Here is a 27260-nt window from a genome sequence, read left to right on the forward strand (position 1 = left end):
AAAGTCTCCGGCCTCTCCACGTCTCTCAACACCATCCCTCCCCCACCCCCGCCTCCTCCTTCCCCGAATCCTAAACGAGCCGGCGGGAGAGGGGCCCCGGGGGCAGCCTGGGCCGCGAGACTCGGCCTTTGTGGTTCTGTCCTCGACGGCGGCGGGCAGGCAGAGGGGGCGGGGCCGCGGGCCGGAGACCCTCAGCCGGGGCTTGACCCCCCAGGTGCATTGTCCGGCGGGGCCCGCCCCTCCCCGCGGGGCAGCGACAGGGCCGCCACGGGGCCCCCCTCCTGGCGTCTCCCTCCGCCGGCCGCACCGACCTCGCGGTCCCCAGACCAGGGGCCAGATGTAGAAAGTAGTCCCCAGGCCCGCAGCGGCGGCGCTGTCCACTCCGCCGCCCCCGCCCCCTCCAGCCTCCGCCTCACTCCGCCCCCAGGCCGGACTCTCGGGCCCCCGCCTCCTGCGAGCGGGTGTCCGTGCGCCGGCCTCGCCGCGACCGCAGAAACCGCCGCCGGCCGCGCCGAGCCACACCACGCCGGAGCCCGAGAGGGAAGCCAGGCTGCGCGCGTCCAGCAGCGGCGTGGGGAGCACCCGGAGGCGGGGGCCGGCAGGCGGACAGCGGCTACGGGGCGGCCGGGGAGCATGCCCGCGCAGCCCCGCTGAATGGCGCCTTGTCTGCGACCCCTCGCCCGGCTGCGGCCGCCAGGGATGCTGCTCCGCGCGCTCCAGCTCCTGCTGCTCCTCGGCTCAGGTCCAGGTGGGCGCGCTTTCTGCTGCGTTTCTTCTGCGCCTGTGGGGTTTGAGCCGGCGCGAGTGGGCTGGGGAAAGAGGAAACCGCGGGGGGGGGTGTTGGGGGGACGGCGAGGTCCTCCGCGGTGCGCTGACCGCCGGACCCTGCCCCCTCCCCGCAGCCAGTGTGGAGCCGCCGCTAGGCGCGGGCGGCCCGGGGGCTCTGCGGGGGCGCGGGCAGAGCTGTGGGCGCCTCTCCCGGCACACGCCCCTCCTCGCTGCGCTCCCCGAGCCGCAGGCTGCAGGGCCGTGGCGCCCGTTGTCCACTCTTACCCCTTTCTCCTCGCGCCATTGTCCGGGCTCCGACCGCGTCCTCGCCTCCGCGGCCAGCCCCAGCTCCCCGCCGCCGGCCCGGTCGCCGGCTTGCCCGCCGGGGCCGCCGCGGCGCACGTGGCTTTATTTATATTGTTTCCTTAGTGGCAGCCTGGCCACGCAGGGGGCGCCGCGGTTTCTCGCGGCTTCCCCTTTTTGCAGTGGGGGTTTCCCCCACGTTTTAGGGCAGGGGAGAGAATAGGTGAACTCAGCGGCCAGGGCAGCACCTCTAGGGCCCCCATTTTCCCAGATCCAAACCAAGAGAGGAGGAGGAGGAGGAGGAGGGAGGGAGGGGTGGAATTGGAGACAAGATGGGTTGGAAGGTGCGTGGCCGATTTGTGCTGGGTGGGGGGAGGGGAGGAAGGTACCGGGAGCTGAGAAGGCAGGTATAATCCTATAAATAGGATTCCCCCCTCCCCCGCCCAGCCAGGTATTTTGGGGCAGGGCCCGAGATGTGTACCAATGTGAAGATCACTCCATACTCCAGGTTAACCTTGTACAAACTTGGATGAACTGATTTTTCTCATTTGCGTCTGCGTTGGTTTATCCTCAAAGAGATAAAAAGTGTAAAGTGGATGTGATGATTGCAGGGGGGCGAGGAGGAGAAATGTTCAGGAGAATGGGTTATTTTATTTATTTACAGGTTACAAACCCCGGACTTGCATCTTTTCTGGAGGAGTTAGTTTTCTGTTATCATGAGAAAAGGATCAAAGTCAGATGTGACTCGGAAACACAATGGGCGCCTTCCGGAGTGGTCCTCGCAGCGCGGGGGCTGTTAGGGTCGCTCGCGTCGCCCAGGGCATATATTAGAAGTCGGCAGCCCGAGGGTGGGAGCGTGACTAGTGTGTGAAGTTTCCGAGGACCTGCCTTGATGAGAAACAGATCAGTCCCGGGAATTTGTAATCATGTATTCAGAACATCATAAGGAAGATGAAATGTCCCCAAACTTCTCTAACACTCCCCGATCAGTATGCCAGACTTTAGCTGGCCTTTGCGCAGAATGCAGGAGGTGACAGGGTATTAGGCGGTCATCGGATGCTTTCTCCTGGCAAGGACGGGGTCGATGTGTATGCTTAGGATAAAACCTTTCCTTTGCTCTGATAAAATGTATATTGTTCAATTAAGCAATCTCCTATCCCTGTTAGACAGTAAGGACCAATTAGTCACGCACTTTATTCCAGCAGTTGGTAGTTCGAAAGAGAGAGAGAGAGAAAGGAAAGAAAGAAGAAATGAAAGTTTTCTAATCCGATCACCTACTGAGTACAATCAGCAAGAGTTACCAGCGTTTCAAAGCCTACTGTTTGTCCGTTAAATACCTACCTTACTCTGCAGAAATTAAGTAAAATGGATCTCTTTCGAGGAGAGGAGACAGAGTCCTTGCTGTAAAAGGACAGATATAAAAATGCAAACTTGTAATTTGTCACAAAAGATAAATGCACTTCCCAAAGGAGTAGGTGCCAAGGGGTCCAAAACACTTCAAGGGACAAGGAAATAAACTTGCTTGTTCACAGAGTTGGAGTTTTGCTAATGATTTCTTGTAAAATTAGACTTTTACGACTTACTCTGCTCAAGATCTTTTTGACAAGCTTGTAAAAGTAGCAAACAGCTTGTGCTCATGAGTTTTCCTGATGATTTTGATACTCTAGCAAGGAGCTTGAGAACAGGATTCTTACAAGGCATAGAAGATTATGAAATCTTGCCTTTGCTTTTAGAGTAGGTGTTGTAAAAGATGATTTTTCTGATTTGTTGAAAAGGTTTGCTGAACTTAGATTGGTTTATTAAGGTGTTTATCAGTTAACAAATATGTTTGTTAAACTTTGTCATGTTACACCCTGAATATGTTTTACAATTATGTGTTAAAGAAATGATTTTATATCTGTAATTCTGCATATGCCCCCCCCCCCTTTTTTCCTTATAGGAGTGTGGTGCTTTAGCGAACTGTTTTTTATAAAAGAACCACAGGATGTAACTGTCACAAGAAAGGACCCAGTCATTTTAGATTGCCAGGCTCATGGAGAGGTTCCTATTAAGGTCACATGGTTGAAAAATGGAGCAAAAGTGTCTGAAAATAAACGGATCCAGGTTCTGTCTAATGGCTCTTTATACATCAGTGAAGCGGAAGGCAAGCGAGGAGAGCAGTCTGATGAAGGATTTTATCAGTGCTTGGCAATGAACAAATATGGAGCCATTCTTAGTCAAAAAGCGCATCTTACCTTGTCAAGTAAGTGTTTAAATTCTTCATTGTTTGACATTTTTCATTGCTACATTTTGATGATTTTGTGATTCACTATGTGCTAACCCTAAAAATCACACAAACATTAAGAATTTTCCTGGAGATAGTAGCTGATGCTAACTAAGGCATGCAGAAAAATCTGAGAAAAAAATATAAGTTTGAATAAGTGATTGAGAATGAAAGTCAAGTTAGTTTTAGAACACCTAAACCTGTAGAAGTGGCTTTCTATAAATTTACAAGTGTTTCACACTATGAAAAGAGTTGGGTGTAAAAGTTTGGCTAATACAATGAAAGCTCTAAAATCTCATCTTTCATAAATTAATAATTAAAATTTAAAAATCACAAGCAAATCTTTCTGCTTTGTAGATGACCCTTGAGTGCTAAATCTTTCTTAAAGCCCAATCTTCCATTTCTCTGAGAGCTTTAAGATCACTCATGTTGCTTTTTAATTGTAGAGAGGGCATTGGTCAGTAGCTCTCAAGCCTTTGAAGTATTCCTAGTCTTTTTCTGCTGGGAGAGAAAGAGGTTAAGGCCATTTCCATATTATGCCTAATGGATTTAAAACAGATCTACCCCCTTTATTCCAGTTGTCATAAAGTCTGCTGTCTAATGATTTCCTTTGTATTAACAGCCCTGTCAGATCAGCCATTTGTCCAAGTGACCCAGTGCTTGGTGGTTGACCTGATAACTGTTGAGTGTAAAGATGGGCCTAGGATGAATGGGGAACTCCTTGTTTCCACTGAGGCTTTCCACCTCTTTGGGGGATCAAATGTGCAACACTCAAGATGACAATAGAAAATGTAAATCTTAAAACAATGACAACTATATTTTAAAAATAGTTTTTATAAGTATTGCAGCTACATTCTTTTATTAATCTGCAAAAGATAGATTTTGTGCTTTACTGACAAATTGATCATTTACAGGATGAATAATAGGAAGAGGGAGCTCTTGAGATAAAGCATATTCTTTAGGAAATAGTTTCTTCAGGGTCTACACAGCTGAAATTTAGAAAGCTACTGGCAGGGATTTTCTAGGTGACTTTAACTATTTTAACAGTGTATGACCATATTTATGCCACCATCATATTAGTAATTTATTTTATTTGTGCAGTAATGATTAATTATAGAAAATTATCCAAGCAAAGATACTTTTATATTGAAATATATCAGAAAGGTAGAAAAGTTCCCAGTTCTAAACCACCCCCCCCAAGAATAGCAAAAACCTGAGAAAATTTCTGATAAACTTTTTTGTTTGTCATAATCACTGGCCAATATCATTTTGTTGTTGTTGACTAACGGTTTTTCTGTGCTGTTTTCAAGATAGTGTGCTCTGTTCATTTATTTTTTTGTGTAACATAAAGTTGTTGTATAGAGTTGTAATTTTGTCACCTTTTCAGGGTTGTGGAAGGTGTTTCATACCCAGGAACTGTAGCTTGTAGTTCTTTGCTGGAGAGGAGAGGAGCAGGACAGAAAGGTGGAGGAGGGCGGATGGGCCTTGAAAGGATGAAGCATTTATCATGACCACACATTATTTCCAGGACCTCCTTAGTAGCCTGACAAAATTCTAAGGCACTCAGAAATGCCTTGAAAACACACAGAGCTTTAAAGTCTGTATAGGATAATAAGTGTAATTAACAGTGAAACAAATGTTAGTATTGGTTTTTTAAAATATCTTTAGATTTTTTAACTGTGTAAAAATTATGGATAATAAATATTAGATGTGAATAGTTTTGAAAGCTGTTGTGAGGTAGTTTTCATATAATGAGTATCAAAAACTTTCTAGTGAAACTGTGTAGAACATTGCTGTTAAATGTCAACTGTACTCAGTTATAGGGACCACACTTTTCATAAGCACATGTTTTATTTAACTCTGTGGAGATATTTTCCTAGGAAATTACATTCAGTATTATAGATCTAAAATGAATGCATAGTGGTTTTAAATTTTTCTTTAGAAATATGAGACTTCTTAGAGGTTCTGAATTCACAAAGTTAGTTTGGATGTTTAAAGAGCAATGTCCAGTGATATAGGCTCAGATGACTTTATCTTATGTACAGAGTAAAGATGTTATACATATTAAACAGGAAGAGAATAGGCATTAAGTGGACATTCTGTTTTGCTTAAAAAAAAAAAAAGCTTGGTCTCTACTACTTATTGATAGCAGCAGGGTGCAACTATGTTCTTTTTATTTTCTGATCAAAGATTTGTCAGCAAGCATATCTTTTGGTTCAGAAGTGTAAGAGTACAGCATCTGAAAATCTAAAACTTTAATCTGTGCAAGTTTTAGATTTTTAACACATATAGGCAATCAAGTCTTGGTTTCTAAACTTAGGAACTAGAAGCTGAAAGTTGCACTCTAGGCAAGAATTCCATTATTCATGTGTAAATTAGGAATTCACAGGGTTAAAAGGTTAGAAACTGGCCAGGATGAGGTTTACCCTTGTGATAAAGAGCAGATGACCCTCATTCATTGGCCAAAGCTTTCATGTAGCTCTTCCTGCAAAGTTAGTTATTGCCATGAATTGTTCTTGAGGAATGCAGAAATTCAAATGTGAACAGGCTTTTCCTTAAGTGTCACTATGGAGTCTTATCTCCCAAGCACATCAGAGCTGGCTGCAGGGACAGGGTTCCTCCCCAAAGGCCTGGAGGCTTTGCTTTCCTGTTGTTCACCCGAGCACAAAAGAATTTGTCTAACTTAGTTTTTCTAAGGCATCCCATTTTTAAAGGAAAGTACAGGGTTAAATTAATATTTAGGTTTTTTTTTAAAAAGGTAATCCTTTTTGTTGATAAGCATTTTAGCCGTTTTACATTTTCATGGAGTTAGAATAGAAAGGAGAGTATGTGGGAGGCCCTTTTTCTAGTTGTATACAATAGTAAGAACAGAAGATTAAGCCGTTTCCTATAAATTGCAATATTTTTAGCTTTTGGCAAATTGAATTTTCACTTTCAATGGCACTAAGTCTTCACTATGTAAATAATTTAATTTAAATATTTTAGGAATAAGAAATAATCCATGGACATTTTGATGTTTCTTGCGTTCTTAACATTAAAGTAAGATAAATTTCATAGGAACGCATTAGTGTGGTAAAATGGTCTCATATTTCAACAAGTTTAAATTAAGATAAGAGACGTTTGAGAGAAGTAAAGGAGGAGGCGGGTTGTGTTCTGTGATGTGTAAAAGACTGGCTGTAAGCGAGTGATTGAACAGGAAGCTAGTTGTTTATTTCCTTTCCATAAAAGGTGGAAATTGAAGTCTTAGGATACAGGGAAAGAGAACATAAAGCCAGCTTATATTTCTAGGTATTTTGGGACTGTTCACTTGGGTGAAAAATCATTTTTTAAGCGAGCATTTGTTAGCCGGAAGACCATAGTATTGTAACTTTATGATGTTCCCCCCTCCCCCCCGCCAAAATTTTGAAGTTAGTTTTTGCATGTGTAAAGTTGGGGGGGAACGGGGGAGGTGGTCTGTATCTATAACTTTACATAGCAATAGTAATTCCCTTTAAAAGGATGTAGTTTAAATGGAGATGAACTTGAGGGCTTTTGTTGTTGTAGTTAGATTAATGAAAAACTGTTCTATGAGTGTGGTTTCTATTTTAAGGAGTAATACATAAATTATAGCCCAAAATGAGTTAAAATATATTGAGAACATTTAATGACTCATGTTAAAAAAAAAAAAAAAGGTGGGTGGTTGAAAAGAGAAAGAACTATGAGACTATTAGCCTAAATTTAGAATTTTATTAGTGATCTAGGACCCAAGATGGGCAAGATTTTGCTACAGTGTCACTTTTTATTGAGATTTGTAGATGCTGTAAAGGGGAACACCTCTTACATGTGTGCATATTCACTTCAGGCTGTTAACAGTTACCTGTCCTAATTCAACAGTTGTAACACAAAAGTAAAAGTCATTTGATTTCAGAAAAATAACGAAAGAACTGAGGTATTTAGAGAGACCCATCTGCCAACACTGTAGATAAGGTTCAGATGATGCTTTCTGGGATCCAAGAAAAATCATCTTTAAAGAGAAGGGGTTATGGTTCAAGAGTACATGTTTAACTTAAAAATTGACCATCTTAAAATTGCTTAAGTCAGGGAAGTAAAAGCACATAGAGTTCTACAGGCTTATATACAATGACACTTGGTTCTTTAAGTCTGTCTACTTAAAAGGTTTATCAGGTACCTGATAATCTCTGGGTAATGGAACCAGTTTTTCCCACGTTGCACTTGATTAGTGAGGATCATTTCTCATCTTCAGAAACCTGTAACACTATCTCACTGTTTTTCAAAGTTGTTGGATTTTTAATTTTATAACCAAGCAGGATCCACTGAGGGGTAGAATTATAATTTGCTTTAAGATGTATATAAATGTGTTTATTTCTGTTCAGCTTCTTAATGGAATTTTGAAAGGGCATTTGGTATGGCCCTCTTCTATCAACTATCTCTGATTATTCTAAAGAAAGGGTCTCACTCTCAGCACTTGTTTGCCAAGGGATTTGTTGTCACTGCTCCTGAGTTTAACAGCTGGGCCTATTGATGGAGTCCAGAGTAATCTAAAAGACTAGCAAAAAAACCAAAATACAAAAACTCCCTCAAGTCCCCCCCAAAACAAATCTTTTAAGCAGGACTTTAAGTTGAAGCACTATTTCAATAAATAAATAAATAAATAAATACATTTGAGGTTACTTTTTTGAGACCCCTAATAGCCCTGACTACAATTTTGAGAGAGAATTTTTATTTCTCATAGGCAGATTCGCTCAGTTAGGATGGATTACTTTCAGCTTTTAAATTGGCAATGACTATGTGAAAAATAATAATGTTAGGCATTTTGTTGAGGATCATACTTGAATTTTTGTTAAAGTTTTATTTATTTATTTGACAGAGACAGTGAGAGAGGGAACACAAGCAGGGGAAGTGGGAGAGGGAGAAGCAGGCTCCCTGCTAAGCAGGGAGCCTGAAGTGGGAGCTCGGGGCTCGATCCCAGGACCTTGGGATCATGACCTGAGCCGAAGGCAGATGCTTAACGACTGAGCCACCCAGGCGACCCTCATACTTGAATTTTAAGAACAGCTGTGATTATTGAGATGTCTTAAGAGAAAACCTAAAAATTATACCCCAGATTTTCACTTTCAGTCAGGACTATAATACTTCTGAATGTCCAGACTCTTCAGTAAAACATTTTTTAAGCTCATCATTTAAATTTGGTAAATAAGAGAGGAAGAAGAAGACACAGTTGTAATCATTGAAGTAATTAATGTTGGCAGTTGCTTTAACATGGTAATCTGCACAGAGCAAGTTCACAGTCGGCAGTTGACAACGGTGATGTGCAAAAAAGGTAAAAATGTACTAAATTACCTTCAGTGGCTATAATTCTGCAGCCAAGTGAATCCCTCTAGGGATATGTATTGTAGAGGATGAAGGTGTCATCCTCACAAAGGTCTCTGACACTAATCTGACAAATACTTTCCTGACTTTTACATTCCTTGTTTTTTTCTTTTTTCAACCTCTGGTTCTCAGAAACTGCGTTTGATGAGTGTTAAAAGCCAAATTCTTATAGGCTGAGCAGAAGGGATGAATTAAAAATGTTTGTTTTTTCTGTTTCTGGAGGGTTTGTCCTTTTCTCATGTTTATGTATATGCCTTTTTTTTTTAATAGCTTTAGCATTTGTGGCTAGATTAATCAAGTGACTGTTGGAGAACACAATCATTGTTCAGGGTTCTGGTTTCAAATTTGTGTCGTCACTGGGCTTATTTCCTAGGACTGATGGAAAGGAAATTTTCTTTCTTTCTCTCTCTCTTTCTAGTAGGCTCCATGCCCAGCCTAATGAGGGGTTTGAACTCACAACCCTGAGATCAAGACCTGAGCTGAGATCAAGAGTCAGACGCTTAACCAACTGAGCCATCCAAGCACCCCAGGGAAATTTTCTTTTAAAAATTTACTTTATGATGATGAGCACTGGGTGTTATATGCAACTAATGAATCATTGAATGCTACACCAAAAACTAATGATGTACTATATGTTGGCTAATTGAATTTAAATTTAAAAAAATAGAAAAAAAATTGACTTTATGAAACCATAGGAAATCAGTGATAGTTTGTTTTTTTTTTTAAATGATGCTGCTTTATATAGACTACTTTCTCTAAATCATATTTTTTGGGAGTAATCCTCCAAAATGGGCTTTTTATTGTTACGATTTTGTAGTCTTTTTAGTAGTACTCAAAATGGATCTCTTTCACTCCACCAACTTAAAAAAAAAATGATCCTGTATTTCTACCATAGGTTACATTTCTCAGGGTTTCTCAGTCTTGGTGCAATCAACATCTGGGGCTAGATTAATTCTTCATTGTGGACACTGTCTTATGCAGTCTAGGATGTACATCAGTATCCCTGGCCTCTACATACCAGATGCCAGTCCAGTAGCAGGCCTCTCCCCAGTTGTAACAACCAAAAATGTGTTTTTGGAGGCAAAATCACGCCTCCCAGTAGTTGAGAACTGTTGTTTCTGAAAGAGGTAGAAAACTTCTTTCCAAGTGATACTGGGCCAGTACTTCTTTTTAACTATTTCTGTCTTGTGCTTGATAATCTAATTTTTTGGTGTTAACAGTGCTGAATTTGCTGATTGTAGAACTAGTTACTATTTTTTAGTATTGTGAAGGAAGCTTGATTAAAAAAATGCATCTGGGTCATTGTTTGTCTAAGTGGGAGTGATGTTGCCTCTCCATTCCTTCTTCACACACCTGGTACTTTGAAACCTGCTATTAAGAGTTCACCCTTCTAGGGGCGCCTGGGTGGCTAAGTTGGTTAAGCGGCTGCTTTCGGCTTGGGTTATGATCCCAGGGTCCTGGGATCGAGGCCCACGTCGGGCTCCCTGCTTGGTGGAGAGTCTGCTTCTCCTTCTCCCTCTGCCTGCCTCTCTGCCTACTTGTGCTCTCTATCTCTCTGTCAAATAAATAAATAATATCTTAAAAAAAAAAAAAGAAAAAGAGTTCACCCTTCTATAGGTCCATTCATTTTGATCTCAGTATTTTTAGATCTTTTCTTGAGGATATCTAGTCAAAGAGTGAAAACAAATTTTATTTAACCCTGTTTACTCAGTGCATTTTATTTTCTTGATGTGATGGATTCCAGTGTTGAGAAAGATAGGAGAAATCTCCATGTGTGGTAAGTGATAAGGAACATCTTTTGTGATGCGCTGCATGGAGACAAGTAAAACTGTATGAGATTAACAGCCCGGAGAATTACATTTGCTGTGTGGTAGGTGGTTCTTGGGGTGAATGGTTAACAGAAATCTTTTCAGCTAATTCAACGGTACCATAGACTTATTTTGGGCAGAAACAACTTAACGTCCTCTAGATAATGATGTAAAAATGGTAGTGTCTTGAGAGGGCATCAGGGGTAAGTAAAGGGAGAAGAATTAGACACTACAGTATGTTAACTAGCACATACAAAGTTGCAGACAAATTCTGAATGGTTATTATGAAATACTTGTTTGAGATTACTTAGATCACTTAGTGGTAGTGGGCAGGGATTTCATAGTCTTCATCTTTCTCACCGTATCGTTCCTTGTGTTTGCTTTCGTTTTGGCTAGCTATTTATGCTAGTAAAATTAAGATTGTGCCTATAGGTGGTTGGTCACCTGTTGAGGCCAGGAAGCCACTGCTGACCCAAGTAGCAGTTGAGCTGGATGAAGGAGAAAACCGGATCTCTTTTTTTTTTCTTTTATCTTTATTTATTTTTTATTCTTATGTTAATCCCCATACATTACATCATTAGTTTTAGATGAAGTGTTCCATGATTCATTGTTTGTGCACAACACCCAGTGCTCCATGCAGAACGTGCCCTCTTTAATACCCATCACCAGGCTAACCCATCCTCCCAACCCCCTCCCCTCTAGAACCCTCAGTTTGTTTTTCAGAGTCCATCGTCTCTCATGGTTCATCTACCCCTCCGATTTCCCCCCCTTCATTCTTCCCCTCCCGCTACCTTCTTCTTCTTCTTCTTCTTTTTTTTTCTTAACATATATTGCATTGTTTGTTTCAGAGGTACAGATCTGAGATTCAACAGTCTTGCACAATTCACAGCGCTTACCAGAGCACATACCCTCCCCAGTGTCTATCACCCAATCACCCCATCCCTCCCACCCCACCCCCCACTCCAGCAACCCTCAGTTTGTTTCCTGCGATTAAGAATTCCTCATATCAGTGAGGTCATATGATACATGTCTTTCTCTGGAAAACCGGACCTCTTAATGAGTGGCTCTAGTACCATGCACGGATGGTGGAACACTTGGCATCATGTGTTCTACTCCAAAAAAGTTCTTTGAGTAGAACAAATCATCAGTTCAAACTAGAAGAGAAAATGCACATTTCCTTATTTTAAGGTAAATAGTAGTGTCAAAACAGAATTTTAATGTTCTTTTCTTATTCTTAATAGTCATTTCATAAAGAAATTATGAATTTGGCAGGTACCAATATCTGGTAAATATTCTTAGTACGGCTATTTTATTTTATTTTATTTATTTATTTTACCAAGTTGCTGGGAGCTGCAGTGGAAAAGCAGAACGACAAAAGGCAGGAAAACCAGTCATTTATGTCTTCTCCATTGCTGGTGATTTATATGACTTTAGACAAATCACTTAATCATTCTGATCCCTACCTTGTGTTATCTGTAAAAATGGGTAGCTGGCCAAAAAGGAGGGGGGACGGGTGTTGAGCAACACAGTGCCCTTATTTTTGTAATTCGTTATTGTAATTCTACATAAATGGTCAATAAATTATATTTTTTTATAAGACTGAGTCCAATCACACATTGTAAGAGAACCATTTAAGTCACCGAGAAAAAGTTAAAATAGCTTGGCCATTATTTATCTTGGTACTTTTAAGAATTCATACTCTTGCCATGAATCATAGCGGAATCAAATTTGGTGGGGGGAGTCTTAAACCAATACTGATAATTTGAACTAGTACAATTTTTAAGAGTCAGAAAAATAAGTTACTTTGCCTAGCACTGGGCAGTTCATAATAGTTGTGCTCTCTGAAGGTTGACATAGTATGTGAGAGGTATAACTTTACAAATGTGTCTAGTTTTGCTAATTAATAGTGTATTCTGATGTTTATTGACTCAGTGTTTAAGCAAAATAGTGCCAATTTCATCTTAACAGATTTTTTGCTAATGTATTAGTATTTTAATAGAAATAGATTATACTGCCTGTCTCCACCCACCACCAATTCCTATTAAGAATGATAAAGTTTAATTCCTCCCCCCCCCCCAGCTTTCAAACTGAGTTAGCTTGAGTCCCTCTGATTGGATTTAAAGTAACTCCAATTAAAATATTGACCTCAAAGTGAACACATAATAGGAAAAAAAATGCTTTGATGTTGGAATTGCCATTTTGGTATTTCTTTTTAAAAGAGAGATCACAGCTTTTCTTAAATTTAACAGTTAAATATATTTACTGGTTTTTTTTACTAAAAAGAATTCACTTTTTATGTGTTTGAGAAAGTCACATTTCCATGCTCTGTCTTAGTTAATACTTTTAACATAATTTTAATTGAGGGACCAACCTCAGTAAAGCAGTAAGATTACCAAAAGTTTTACCAAAAGGATTATTAGTTATCCCAGTGAAGGAATGATTTCTTCAAAGCCTGCAAGTATCTTCACCTGGATGATTTACCACATTTTTAGAAATCTGTGATAATGCATGAAAGATAGTATATAGGCAGAAGAAACTTGGTGAAATTTAAGTGTAATTTTCAGTCCACCAGATGTCAACTTGGAAGCTATGATATTTAGGGAGAGAATTTTATTGCTTAGCAAATGGTATGCTGAGAAATTACAAGCTGGTCAATAGAGAAGTGACTGGTTTCTTACAGTAGAATTGACTCTTCTCAGGACAGAAAGAAGCTGACAATCCGAAGTTTTGCCCTGTTAAACAATTTTCGGACAGGGATAACATGAAAAAAAAAAATGGAATAAAAGAGAGACAAAAAAAAATTACTATTTTTCTGCTAATCTCCAAACTTTTAAAGACTTGTTAAAGGGCACCTGGGTGGCTCAGTCATTAAGCCTCTGCCTTCTGCTCAGGTCGTGATCCCGGGGTCCTGAGATCAAGCCCCGCATCGGGCTCCCTGCTCAGCGGGGAGCCTGCTTCTCCCTCTCCCCCTGCTTGTATTCCCTCTCTCACTGTGTCTCTCTCTGTCAGAAAAATAAGTAAAAATCTTAAAAACAAACAAACAAACAAAACTTGTTAAGTTACTGGCAATGAACATTTTGAAGAGAAACCTTTAAGATTTTCTGAAACCCGTAGTCAGTAGAGTCCTTGCTCCCTAATTTGACTTGCAGTATCATTTTGGCTTCCTCTAACATGAGTTAAGATCACAACTTGTAGTCTTAGAAGTTTCTATTTTGCAGATAAGGAATATGAAGCTGAAAGGAGATAACTGCCTTGCCCAAGAAGGGCACAGCTACTAGGTCTGGGATTAGAGTTCAAGTTTGCTGATTCTAGTCATGAATTCGCAGTGTTTCAGTAAAGATTTTCTCCTGTGTATTGTGTGGAAATGTGTCTTTTTATATTCAAATGTATCTCACCTAATCCAGAATTTAGAAAAGAGAATCATAGTGGAACTGACCCTGAGGTTAAAGATACTTCTTTAATTTCTTAATATTTAAAAGCATTACTTTATCATTGTGCAACTCACCCTTTACTTCTGTATTTGTATAAGACTTTGTTGTTGTTGCTGTAGAAAATAGGCAATTTTCAAACAAAATCACTAATGTGTTTCTACTTTAATCTGCCCTGTAACACTTCACGAAGTTTCTTTTCCTGTGTATAACCTCAATGCAGGGAGATAGAGCTCCAGTCCTTTTAGAGGTTCAGCATTTGTTGATGTATCTGTACAAATGGAAGTTTGAGCTAAAGCACTGATTTTCAATGTATCTTTAAATAACCTCCAAAGAACAAGGCTCTTTTGTAGTCAAAAGGTTGAGGGGCGCCTGGGTGGCTCAGTCAGTTAAGCTTCTGCCTTCGGCTCAGGTCATGATCCCGGCATCCTGGGATCGAGGGGTGGGTAGGGAGGTGCATCGGCTCTCCACTCAATGAGGATTCTGCTGCTTCTCCCTCTGCCCTTGCCCTGCTTGCGCGTGCGCGCGCGCGCTCTCTCTCTCTCTCTTTGCGTTCTCTCTCAAATAAATAAAATCTTTAAGAAAAAAGTTGAGATTTAAATAAATGGTTGACTATGTGCATTATTAGTATTATTCCTTGGAAAGAGGGTCATAGTGATAGCCTATGTCTAGCATAGAAATTGTTTTAGTAGCAGTTTTATTGAGGTAGAATTCACATATCACAAAAGTTCCATCTTTTGAAAGTGTGTAATTGGGGCGCCTGGGTGGCTCAGTTGGTTAAGCAACTGCCTTCAGCCCGGGTCATGATCCTGGAGTTCTGGGATCGAGTCCCGCATCGGGCTCCCTGCTCGGTGGGGGGTCTGCTTCTCCCTCTGACCCTCCCCCCTCTCATGTGTGCGCTCTCTCTCTCTCTCTCTCATTCTCTCTCTCTCAAATAAATAAATAAAATCTTAAAAAAAAAAAGTGTGTAATTCTGTGGGTTTTATGCATCTTTCACCATTATCTAATTTCAGAATATATCCATCACCCCAAAAAGAAACCTCACAGCTCCCAGTTCTCTCTGCACCTATACCCTGGGAATCACTAATCTGATTTATGTCTCTGTAGATTTGCTTATTCTGGACGTATCATAAAAACAGAATTGTACAATACGTGGAGTTTTGTGTCTGGCTTCTTTTACTTAGCATAGTGTTTTCAAGTTCCATCCATGTTGTAGCATTTATTAGTACCTCATCCTCATGGTTGAATAAGATTCCATTGTATGATATGCCACATTATATTTATCTGGTCGTCCGTTGATGGATAATTTGATTGTTCCTTCTTTTAGCTATTGTGAATAATTCTGCCGTGAACATTGGTATACAAGTATCTCAGTCCCTGTTTTCACTTCTTTCGGGCATGTGCCTAGGAGTGGAATTGCTAGATCATATGGTAGTTCGGCATTTAACCTTTTGGGGAGCCACCTAACTGTTGTTGCAGCATTTTACATTCCCACCAGCAATGTGCAAGGGATTCAGTTTTTCCATGTCCACACCAAATGCTTATTATTTTCCTTATTATTAGTATCCCACAGTAAGTGTGAAGTGTTACCTCTTTGTGGTTTTGATTTGCATCTCCCTAATGACTAATGATCTTTCCATGTACTTACTGGCCATCTGTATATTTTCTCTGGAGAAATACCTACTACCCATTTTTTTTAAATTGGGTTGTTGAATTTTATATTTTTGTTGCGTTGCAGGAGTTTTGTTTTTTTCATATTCTGGATATTCATCTTATCAGTCATATGATTTGAAAATATTTTCTCTGATTCTGTATTTTGTCATTTCACTTTCTTGATAATGTCCTTTGACGCACAAAATCTTTAATTTTGATTAAATTCAGTTTATTTTTTCTTCTGTTGCTTGTACTTTTGTTGTTAGACCTAATAATCCGTCACCAAATCCAGTGGTAGGAGTCTAGCTTTACACTTTTGCATGTGGAAATCTAGTTGTCCCAGCACCATTCATTGAAGAGACTCTTTGTTCCTTATTGAATGGATTTGGCACCCTTGTTGAAATCAATTAGCCATAGGTGTATAGGATTTATTTCTGGATTCTTTTTTTTTTTTTTTAAAGATTTTATTTATTTATTTGCGAGAGAGAGAATGAAAGACAGAGAGCATGAGAGGGAGGAGGGTCAGAGGGAGAAGCAGACTCCCCGCTGAGCAGGGAGCCCGATGCGGGACTCAATCCCGGGACTCCAGGATCATGACCTGAGCCAAAGGCAGACACTTAACCGACTGAGCCACCCAGGCGCCCTTATTTCTGGATTCTTGATTCTATTCTGTTGGGTCTATATGCCTACCTTTATGCCAGTACCACACTATTTTGGTTATTAGAGCTTTGCAGTAAGTTTTAAATCAGGATATGTGAGTATTCCAACTTTGTTCTTTCTTTTGACTTTTTTTTTTTTTGACTATTCATGGCCCCTTGCAATTCCATATGAATATGAATTGGCTTTTCCATTTCTGCATAAAAGAATTTTTGAATTTTTATATGGATTGCATTGAATGTGCACATTACTTTGGGTAATGTTGATATCTTAACGATACTAAGTCTTGCAATCCAGAAACAATACATCTTACTGTGTAGTTAGATCTTTATTTTCTTTCAGCAGTGTTTTATAATTTTCAGTCCAAAGATATTTTTAATGAAATTTATTCTTAGATATTTTATTCTTTAGGACGCTATTGTAAATGAAATAGTTTATTGCAGGTGTGTATAAACACAATGGCTTTATGTGTGTTGATCTTGTACACTGAAACTTTTTAATTCATTTGTTAGCTTTAGAACATTTCTTATAGATTCTTTGGAATTTTATATGTATAAAATTATATGATCTGTGAATGACATTGTTTTACTACTTTTTTTTTTTTTTTCCCAATTTGGATGCCTTTTACATCTTTTTCTTATCTAATTCCTCTGGCTTGAACTTCTAGTACAATGTTGAATAGTCTTCACTTCCTGTTCCTAAATTAGAAATATGGCTATTAGCACTGCAGAGACTGCAACAACTGATGGAAAGGAGGTTATGTGTGGTACATACAGGGTACTAACAAGGACTACCTCAGGCAGTTTTGCAGAACTTGTCAGAGTTGTCTTACCAAGTGAAGAATATCACCTCTCAAGTAAATAAAATGTTTGCATTTTGTACCTGAATTGGGTGGTGGTAGAGTTTTGTTGTGCATGTATTTTTCTAAAAGAGGCTGGGTTTCTAGTGACCTCAGGTTTTCATTGCTTTTTGGTAGGAGCTGTAGAAATAATACTCAACTGGGAAATGGGTCCTCAGTGTAAGTTTCCTTCTGCTCTTGAAAATCTTGGTCATGTTAACCCCTTTCGAGACTATTACCTCACTTGCAATGGAAGAATGTTTGCTTTATCTGTAACTCAGAGTCTAATGTAAGAGAAACCAAACTGAAAAATAGAATACTTTTCTAAAAAAAAAAAAAATTATAGGGGAAAAGCTGTGTCTTTCACCATTGAGTATGGTGTTAGCTGTGGATTTTTTATAAATGCCATTTATCATATTGAGGAAGTTCAATTATATTCCTAGTTTTCTAGGTGTTTTATTATGAAAAGGTGTTGGCTTTTTCACTGCTTTTTCTGTATCAGTTGTGATGATCATATAGTTTCTTTCCTTGTTCTGTTAATGTTGTATATTAATTTTTTTCTGTTGACCCACCTTTGAATTCCTGGGAGAAATCTCATTTGGTCAATACAGTCTTTTTAATATAATATTAGATCCAGTTTGCAAGTAGTTTGTTGAGATTTTGCATCTATATTCATAAAGATGGTCTGTTATTTTCTATTTTCTTTGTCTATAATTTTCTTGTGATATATATTTGGCTTTGGAATTAGAGTTGGGCTTATAGAAAGGGTTAGGAAGTGTTCTCTCCTCTTTGTTGGGACAGTTTGAGAAGATTGATGTTAATTCTAATTTAAATGTTTCGTAGAATTCACCAATGAAGCCATTTGGTCCTGGCCTTTTCTTAGTTGGGAGGTTTTTGATTACTGATTCAGTCTTTTCACTCATTGTAAGGCTCTTGTGATTTTCAGTTACTTTTTGAGTCATTTAGATAATTTGTATGTTTTTAGAATTTCTACAATTTCATATAGATTATCTAAATTGTAGGTATACAATTGTTCATAATATTGTCTTACAATCTTTTTTATTTTTGTAAAGTTGGTAGTAATGTCCCCATTTTCATTTCTTTATTTATGTCTTCTTTTTTTTTTCTTTGTCAGTGTAGCTAACTATCTGTCAATTTTGTTCATCTTTTCCAAGAACCAGTTTTTGGTTCTGTTGATTGTCTTTGTTGTTTTTCTAGCCTCTTTTGTTTATCTCCATTCTAATCTTTATTCTGTTCTTCCTTCTATTAGCTGTCAGTTTAGTTTTTACTTCTTTTTCTAATTTTTCAAGATGTAGTTAAGGTTATTGATTTGAGATCTTTTTTCTTATTTAATGTAGGCATTTACAGCCACAGATTTTCTGAGCACTGCTTCCACCAAAACTCCATAAGTTTTAGTATGTTGCATTGTCATTTTCATTTGTCTCAGAGTATTATTATTTTTTCTTCTCCCCCTCTTCCTCCTCCTTCTCCTCCTCCCCTCTTCTCTCTCTCCTCCCCTCTTCCTTCCTTCCTTGACCCACTGATTAATAGTTTGTTGTCTAATTTCCACATGCGTGTGAGTTGTCCAGTTTTCCTTCTGTGCTTTTACTTCTAGCTTCATTCTGTTGTAATTGGAGAAGATACCTTTTATGAACTTAATTTTTAAAAATGTTTTGAGACTTGTTTTGCAACTGAGCATGTGGTCTATCCTGGAGAATATTCCAGGATATGTGTGTTCTGTTCTTATTCGGTAGAGTGTCTATGTGTCTGTTAAGTCTAGTTAGTGTACCGTGTTGTCCAAGTCCTATATTTCCATATTTTTCTTCTGTCTAGATGTTCTGTCCATTGTTGAATGTGCTGTATTGAAGTTTCCAACTATTATTATAGAACTATTTCTCACTTCAATTCTGTCAGTATTATGAATCTCAGGACTCTGCTGTTTGGTGCAATATGTTTACAGTTGTTATATGTTCTTGATTAATTGACCCTTTTATTAGTATATAATGTCCTCTTTTGTCTCTCATAACAGTTTTTGACTTAATGTCACTTTTGTCTACTACTACTACAGCCACCCAGCTCTCTTTTGGTTACCATTTGCATCGAATACCTTTTCCAGGCCTTTCACTTTCAACCTATTTATGTCATTAGATATAAAGTGAATCTCTTGTAGACAGCATGTAGTTAGATCCTGTTTTGTTTTTTTTTTTTAAATCCATTCTGCTAGCCTCTGTCTTTTGATGGAGAATTTAATCAATTTACATTTAATATATTCACTGATAAAGAAGGATTTCTGACATTTTGCTATTTATTTTCTGAATGTCTTATACCTTTTTTTGTCGCTCTTTTCTTCCACCACTGCATTCTTTCTGTGTTTAGTTGATTTTGGGTAGTGAACCATTGTTACTCCCTTCTCGTTTCCTTTGGTGTATATTTTTTAGGTATTTCTTTGTAGTTACCATAGAGATTACACTTAATATCCTAAATTTTAACAATCTAGTTTGAATTGATACCACCTTAATTTCATTCTGCTCCTATGCAGTTCAGTCTCCTTTTATGTTTTGTGGTGCATTACATCTTTATACATGTGTGTCCAGTAAGATAGATTTATACTTATATAAATCTATTTATCTTTAAAATTGGGAAATAAAAAGTGGAGGTATAGAGGCACCTGGGTGGCTCAGTCGGTTAAGTGTCTGCCTTCAGCTCAGGTCATGATCCCAGGGTCCTGTGATTGAGCCCCATGTTGGGCTCCCTACTCAGTGGGGAGCCTACTTCTCCCTCTCTCTCTGCCCCTCCCCTTGCTTGTGCTCTCTCACACTCTGTCAAATAAATAAATAAAATCTTTTTTAAAAAGTGGAGGTATAAACTAAAAAATAGAATAATACTGACTTTAATATTTGCCTATTTAGTTACATTTATTGGAGATCTTTATTTCTTTATATGGCTTTAAATTACTGTCTAGTGTCCCTTCATTTCAACCTGAAGGACTCACTTTAGCATTTCTTGTAGGGCAGGTCTATGGAATAAGCTGCCTTAGCATTTGTTTATCTGGGAAGTCTTAATTTCTCTCTCATTTCTGAAGGACAGTTTTACTGGATATGGAATTCTTGTTTTACAGTTTTTTATGTCACTTTAAATATGTCATCCCACTGTCTTCTGGCCTCCACAGTCTCTGATGAGGAATCAGCTGTTAATCTTATTAGAGGAATAATAAGTATGTGATGAGTTTCTTCTTTCTTGCTGTTTTCCTGGGTCTCTTATTGTCTTACAACAATTTGATTATAAATGTATTTCCTTGTGGATCTCTTTTAATTTATGCTACTTGAAGTTCACTGAACCTCTCTGGTGTGTGGATTCAGTTCTTTCATCAAATTGGGAAAGTTTTCAGTCATTATTTGTTCAAATATTCTTTGTGCCCATTATTTCTTGCTATTCCTTCTAGAACTCTCATAATGTATATGTTGGTCTGCTCAGTGGTATCCCATATGTCCCTTAGGCTCTGTTCACCTATCCTTTTCTTTTTTGCACATCTGTATCTTATTCCCTATGGCTTTTATTTATTTTTGTTTTGTTTTGTTTTTAATTCCAGTAAGTTAACATACAGTGCAATGTTAGTTTCAGGTGTACATTTTAGTGACTCAGCACTTACATACAACACTCAGTGCTCATCACAATAGGTGCACTACTTAATCCCAATCACCTATTTAACCCATCTCCCCTACTCACCTCCCCTTTGGTAACCATCAGTTTGTTCTCAATAGTTAAGAGTCTGTTTCTTGTTTTTCCTCTCTCTTTTTTCCTCTATAATTGTTTGTTTTGTTTTTTAAATTCCACGTAAGAGTGAAATCATATGGTGTCTGACATTTACTGCCAGATAATAGATAATATCACCTGAGTGGGGGGAGGGGCATTATCTATGCACTTTACATGTATTTAGTTTGTCTAATCCTTATAATCTTATGAGATGCATACTGTTATTTTCATTTTAAAGATTGAGTGAGGAACAAGAAGGTATTATTCATTGCCTATGGCTTTTCTGTCTTTCATGACTTTAAATATTTTATTATCTTTTAATTTCCTTCAACTGTAGCATTATCTCAAGTTCTTGAGGTGTCAGCCTCCTTCTTTTCTGTGTCTAGTAATTTTTCCTTATGGCATATTGTTTCCTTATGTGATTGTTAATTTTTTATTACAATCTCATCTTCGTAAGACTTACTAAATACTATATTACAGAAGTGTTTATTTCTTTTTGGTGCCCTAAGGTTTCACTGATCATGAACCAATTTTGGGGTTAATTCTTGGCTGCTCTACATTGGTTGTATAAATTTAGATTCTACACAAGTGTGTGGTATACGTCAGGGATTTATATTTGTCATGGAAACATTTCTTCTTATTGAGAATAAAAGCCTCCTTATTCCTAATCTGGCTGGTGAGTGAATTTTTCCACTGATCCTTTCTCGAAGTGCTTTCAAGTTCCCAGCTTCAGGTCTCAGTTAACTATGTTGCGATGGAACAAAACCACTTCTACTTTCTAGAAGCCTTTAGTGCCTGTAGCCACATCTAGAGCATCATGGCATCAGGCCAAAATTTACTGCTCTGACCTTGACCTTAAAATTTTGTTAGTGGTAGTGATAATTGTTTTGTATGTGTTGTGTGCAGCATTTCTATGTATTTTTAGTGGGAGAGAGCAGCTGTGTTTACTGTCTACTATTTTGTAGGAACTGAAATAAGGATGGGGTCCTGAAGAATCTCTTTGTACCTTAGGAACTACGTGCTTCATCTTTGAGGACTTAGTTCCTAACTTCCTGACTTCACTTCTTTGTATAATCATGGTTCTCTTCATTTTAGTTTTCATCATCCCTCCCACCTGCATTTCTGTCTTTCATCATTGTCTCATGTTACTCATGTCTCATTGTCTCGTGTAACTAACATGTCCCTATGTTAGTTAATGGGATTTTTCAGTGACCTTGAGTGATACTCCCTTCTACCACCAGAGCACCTAAGATAACTTAGCACATTGTAAACACTAAAATACTTGCTGATTGAGAATTTTGTGTTTAGGTTTATTTTTGATTTAGGACTATCATTATTTCTTCGACAGATATTTATTGAAACCTATTCTGCTAGGTCCTGAGAATGCCACAGTTACTAAAAAACAGTCTCTGACTTGAATGATTTGTTAGGGGCAGAAAGGAAATCATAAATAGGTAATAACTAGAATGGTATGGTCGTGCAGTAGTAGAGTATACTCCTAGCAGAGTTGCATATGTGGTGTTATTTTCTCCAACTTTTTATATTGAAAATGTTCAGATCTACAGACAACTGGAAGGATAGAATAATAAACACCTGAATACCTTTCACCTAGATGCCCAGCTGTTAATTAATATTTGCCACGTTTACTTCTTCTTTCTAAAAAATTTACAGACATCTTGACACTTTACCCCTAAATACTTCTCCATGCATCTCTGAGTTTGGAGTAGGGGCTAAGGGGCACTTAAAGACAGGTTCTTATGGAAGTGATGCCTACGCTAAACTTTAAAGGAAGACTAGATTTTAGTTAAATGAGGGGATGGATAGTCCAGTAAGTTATAGTAGTGAGAAACAACATCATATATCTGGAATAATACATTTTTGGTGTTGCTAGAGAGTAAATTTCAAGGAATTGGCAGCCAGAAATGCGGCTGGAGATGTAGGCAGGATGTGCTCATGGAAAGATTCATTATATACCATATAGCATGTTAAGGAACCTGGAATTTAATCTGTGAGTGATGAGCTACAGGGGATTGGATTGGCCAGTTTGTGTTTTAGATTGATCCTACTAGAGTCTGGGAAGAAAACAGGTCCGGTGAACAGGGCTAGAGGCAGGTTGGAGGCTGTGATAGCGGCACAGTGAGAGTTTATAGGGGTCTGGACTGGAGCAGTAAGGGGATGAAGGAAAGAGGGACTTTAGGTTATAATTAGGATTAAAAATCGGCAGTACTTGCTGGATGTGGAGAATAAGGGAGGGGAAGAAGTTCAGGATGATGTCAGTATTTCTAGTTTGGGTGACTTGGTGAATGGTGGTGCCAGCAACTAAAATAAAGAACACAGGAAGAGGAGCCAATACAGGGATCAAGGTTATGAATTTGGCATGGAAAATGTTCATTTTAGGTGTCTGTGAAGTGTATAGGTGGAACTGGTTAGCAGGTGGTCCAAAGAACAGTTGGAAGCCAGGAGAGGCATGGCATAAAGATACTGAGTTGAGCATTACCAGTTATTAAATGGAGTTTTAATCATGGGTGATTTTGAGCAGGATGAGTGTGCAGTGCAAGAGCCATGGTCAATCAACAGAGACCAAGGCAATTGGTCAAATTGTCAAGAAGGTAGTTGGAAGAAACTAGGACAAGAGTACTAAATCACAGAAGCCAAAGAAGTTTCAAAGAACTTATGAAACAACATCAGATGCAATAAAGAGTTTCGATAAAACAAGATTTGAAAAATACCCTTTGTACTAGGCAATTAATAGGTCATTAAAGTCCTAGAGGAAACATAAGCATAATTTTTAGGGACACAGAATTTTGCCTAAAACTTAACAGCAAGTTAAGTTTTAGGCAAAACAATTTCTCATTGTTTTAATATTGTCCAACATTATTGTAGAAATTAGAAATAATTAGAAATTAGAAATATATTGGAAATTATGGGGCACCTGGATGGCTCGGGTGGTTAAGCATAACATTATTGTAGAAATTAGAAATAGAAATAAGTAGAAATCAGAAATATATTGGAAATTATGGGGGTACCTGGATGGCTCAGGTGGTTAAGTGTCTCTGCTCAGGTTTTGATCTCAGGGTTGTGAGTTCAAGCCCCACGCCCAGTGTGGAGCCTACTTAAAAAAGAAGAAAGAAATATATTAGAAATTAGAAATAATACTACTGTGCTGTGATTTAGGAAAATAATACCGTTTTATGTTTTCCTGAAACTTTTATCAATGTCATGGTGATTGTCAGAAAATTTAGTTATTTAACTAGTGTAAATAAAGTGGCTAAATTGGTATTGTATTTTACCTGAAATAACTTATATATGTACAGTTCTGCCTTGGGGAACTTACTCTTTAAAAATAACAATCAGTGAATATATTAAACCATTAATAGGCATTCATTATTTGTTTATTAAACTTCTCTGTGCCATCTATTAAATTCCCTCAAAATATGTACTTCTAAAATTTTAGCCTTACCAGGTCTTCAGCTTGAGAGAGAAAGCTTGATTTTTAAAGAAACAAACTTTCCTTTTCTTTATTTTGTCTTCCAATATCAACTTTGCAGATAATGTTGGTGTAGTATAACACGTACAATCATTTCTCATTAACCTGTAAATATTGGAAATATTTAATTAAAATCAATCAAAATAAGGAAAACAATTCCCCAACCCTTGTTTTTGGTACTGTGATTTTCTAAGCAGTTCAGTTTTTCAATTTTATTAAGCAATCCAACTAATATAGTGGCTTAAAATTAGTGTGTATATTTGTAAAATCAGTTATATATGTCTGCATGTGTAAAATTATTATGAAAAGTAATTTGATTCTTAAGAGACTTATCATAAATGCAGTATCGCCATATTTGAGGTCAAACGAAAATACTGCATTAAAATTTGCATGAATTTTTATGAGGTGTTTTTCTTTTAAGGAAAAAAAGTGTTCGTGTTAACTTTAAAATGCTGGATATTTTCATATATGATAGTGAAAATTATGATTTTTAAAAATATAAGAGAGGAACAAAACTTTCTTCTTAATGAGAGAGCAACATGGGTGTCATTAATAAGACAAGGACATTTGGCTCTTCAAACATATTGTGTCCCACTACATAATAGTTCACTAGATTAAATGAAATTATCGATTTCTGCTTCATTACTGACATACATTTATGAGCAGTTTCTTCGGCACCATAGCACAATGTCAAAGGTCATAACTTTCTTTCTTTGGAAGAATAAAAGCTTTTAGATGGCAAATCCCAGAAACCTTCACTGTGGCCTTTTGCTTTTTCCTCCCTTGCATAGAATTACTGGAGAAGCATGGTTGAAAGAAACATCTCATAAATCAGCAGGAGAGAGCCTTTACCCCTGTAAGGCTTTGTAAAATCATTAACTACTAGAATTCCGCTGCAGGATAATATTGTACTTTACCCAGATTTTGACAGTTTTCAGTAGGAAGGGTTCATTGTAACGTGCCTTCTTGTGTATACTATTTTATGTGAGGTATCATTTATATTTTTTGTTAAAGCATTCTGTTTGAAATAAATTAGAAAATTGCACCTGTATTAAATATATACATTTTCTACTTTCCTGTAAAAGCCAGGTTTCTATGACATCAGGATGGACCAATAAAGTGTCATGTAACTAAAGCCCTTACATCAATGGCTGGATTTTCCACTTTTCATTAAGTTGTTTTGTTTATTAAGTTGTTTCATCATGTAGCTAAAGCCACGTCTTTTACCATAGGTGGTACACCACTTTGCATGTGAGGATGTCACTAGATATGAATCCCATTTGCAAATGAAAAACTCTTTTAATTTCATAATCACAGCTTGAATTTTAGGGACTATCAAGTTTTATAAATATATATACACACATATAATATATATTTTTGTTACATATATTTCTGTGAAATTACTTTTCCTATGCTGTGTTGAACTCAGCAATTATAATCCTAAGAATTTTCATAGCTTTGTATGTTTTGATTAGGTAGATACAAAAAGAAAAAAGAAAGGAATAGGAGTGATTTTTTTTTTTCTCCTAGTGGGTTATTTAGAAAAAATTTTAAAAATAGATTATATTGTATTCTTGACGATTAGATCCTCTCAGCACTTGACTGGAAGATGTTTCCATATTATGAAGATGTCACAGCATCTTATTGAAATCCTCTTGATAGTCCAAAACCTCTTCAGTGACTCCTTGCCTCTCATAAAACTAAGGACTCACTACTAGGTTAGCCACATGGATTAGAGAGGAAGGGGAAGGTTCTGTAGTTGGCAGAGTAATTGTCAATCTTGAGCTATAGGTTGTTTATTCTGAATGAAAGCTCAGTCTTAGTTATCAACAAACTGGGTTATTGTGATTGATAACAAAATTTTATTTGGAGAATCAGCTGATTGTCAATCTAAATTCATTTATAAATTGGTAAATAATATTTCTTTTCAAGGAAAGTGCTATATTCTGATCGTCTCTATGATAGCTTTTGGATGGTATCTGAAAAAATGAGTTAATGTGAACAAGTGTTGAGCATTTTAATAGCCATGCACTTGGATAATTTACCTATGCCTTCTCCAACATGTGCCAATTCAGAAAGAAATGAATTATTTATCTAAATGTTTTATCACAAAGGTTTCCTCTCACTTGGAGTTGGTGTTAATTGTTAGACCAAACCAATAGCAGTTGAATTCCTTTTTGAGTTTCTTTCACTGCCTTTTTAGCTTAAAGATTAGCCCTTTTTAATCTTAAAACCAATATTGTTTTCCCCACAGACCTCTAGTTTGGATCCTTAGTACTCAGGTTTTTTGGGGGATACTATAATTCCAGAGGACCCTGGATGTTTTGATCCCAAATCAAAGACATTTATCTCTTCTTTTAAGGAAAAAGGGATTAGGAACTTCCTGCTGCTTTTGCAAACACTGAAAGCATCCTTTAGGGCTTGGAGTTGCCCTTAGGTCACTTTTACAAATGCTTCAAATACTCTCAACACCCCAAGTCAGCTCCTAACTCCATGCTCTTGCTTTTAGGGATAAGGGCTGGAATTCCTAATAGTCTGATAGCTTTGTGTATAGAATCAATGAATCAATAAGATTAAAAACATAGTTGGGATTATTTAGAGAAAGTGTTCTTATCCCTGAAGGCAAGTGGAAAATCTCTTGATTAGCCTCAAAATTCAGATGTATTTTTTTTATGGTTTTGCCATGGGCATGGTGGAAACTAATTCATTAGACAGGAAACAAATGTGAAAGCTTTGGCACTGAGGTCTTTGGATGGTAGTGTTTCGTTTCAATGTAGTCTGTCATTTTAGCCTCAATTAAACAATAGATACATTACTTAGTAGTTTCCTTTTAAATAAAATGAATGTCAAGACAGCTGATATTTTATGGGATGTTTTTGATGTTCATATATTTTACTATTTTAATAAATGAGAGATAAATTATTAGATTAAA

General features: G+C 38.0%; 1 protein-coding gene across 4 annotated transcripts in view; it reads left to right on the forward strand.

Annotated features, from left to right (window-relative positions):
- The first annotated feature begins 443 nt into the window (after positions 1 to 443).
- PRTG (protogenin) overlaps positions 444 to 27260 on the forward strand; it is a 135966-nt gene continuing 109149 nt past the window's right edge. For 3 of the 4 annotated variants that reach the window (XM_064570444.1, XM_064570445.1, XM_064570446.1), the window contains exons 1-2: positions 446 to 748; positions 3011 to 3313. In XM_064570444.1, coding sequence (XP_064426514.1) covers positions 655 to 748; positions 3011 to 3313 — 397 coding nt within the window. In that variant the 5' untranslated portion in view covers positions 446 to 654. Of the gene's footprint in view, positions 749 to 3010; positions 3314 to 27260 lie in introns of all 4 variants that reach the window. The other variant, XM_064570447.1, reaches the window with a different exon arrangement.

The sequence above is a fragment of the Mirounga angustirostris genome, unplaced genomic scaffold, assembly GCF_029215605.1.
Source record: "Mirounga angustirostris isolate CCGP_5_RB_7025 unplaced genomic scaffold, mMirAng1.0.hap1 SCAF_9, whole genome shotgun sequence".
Lineage (NCBI taxonomy): Eukaryota > Metazoa > Chordata > Mammalia > Carnivora > Phocidae > Mirounga > Mirounga angustirostris.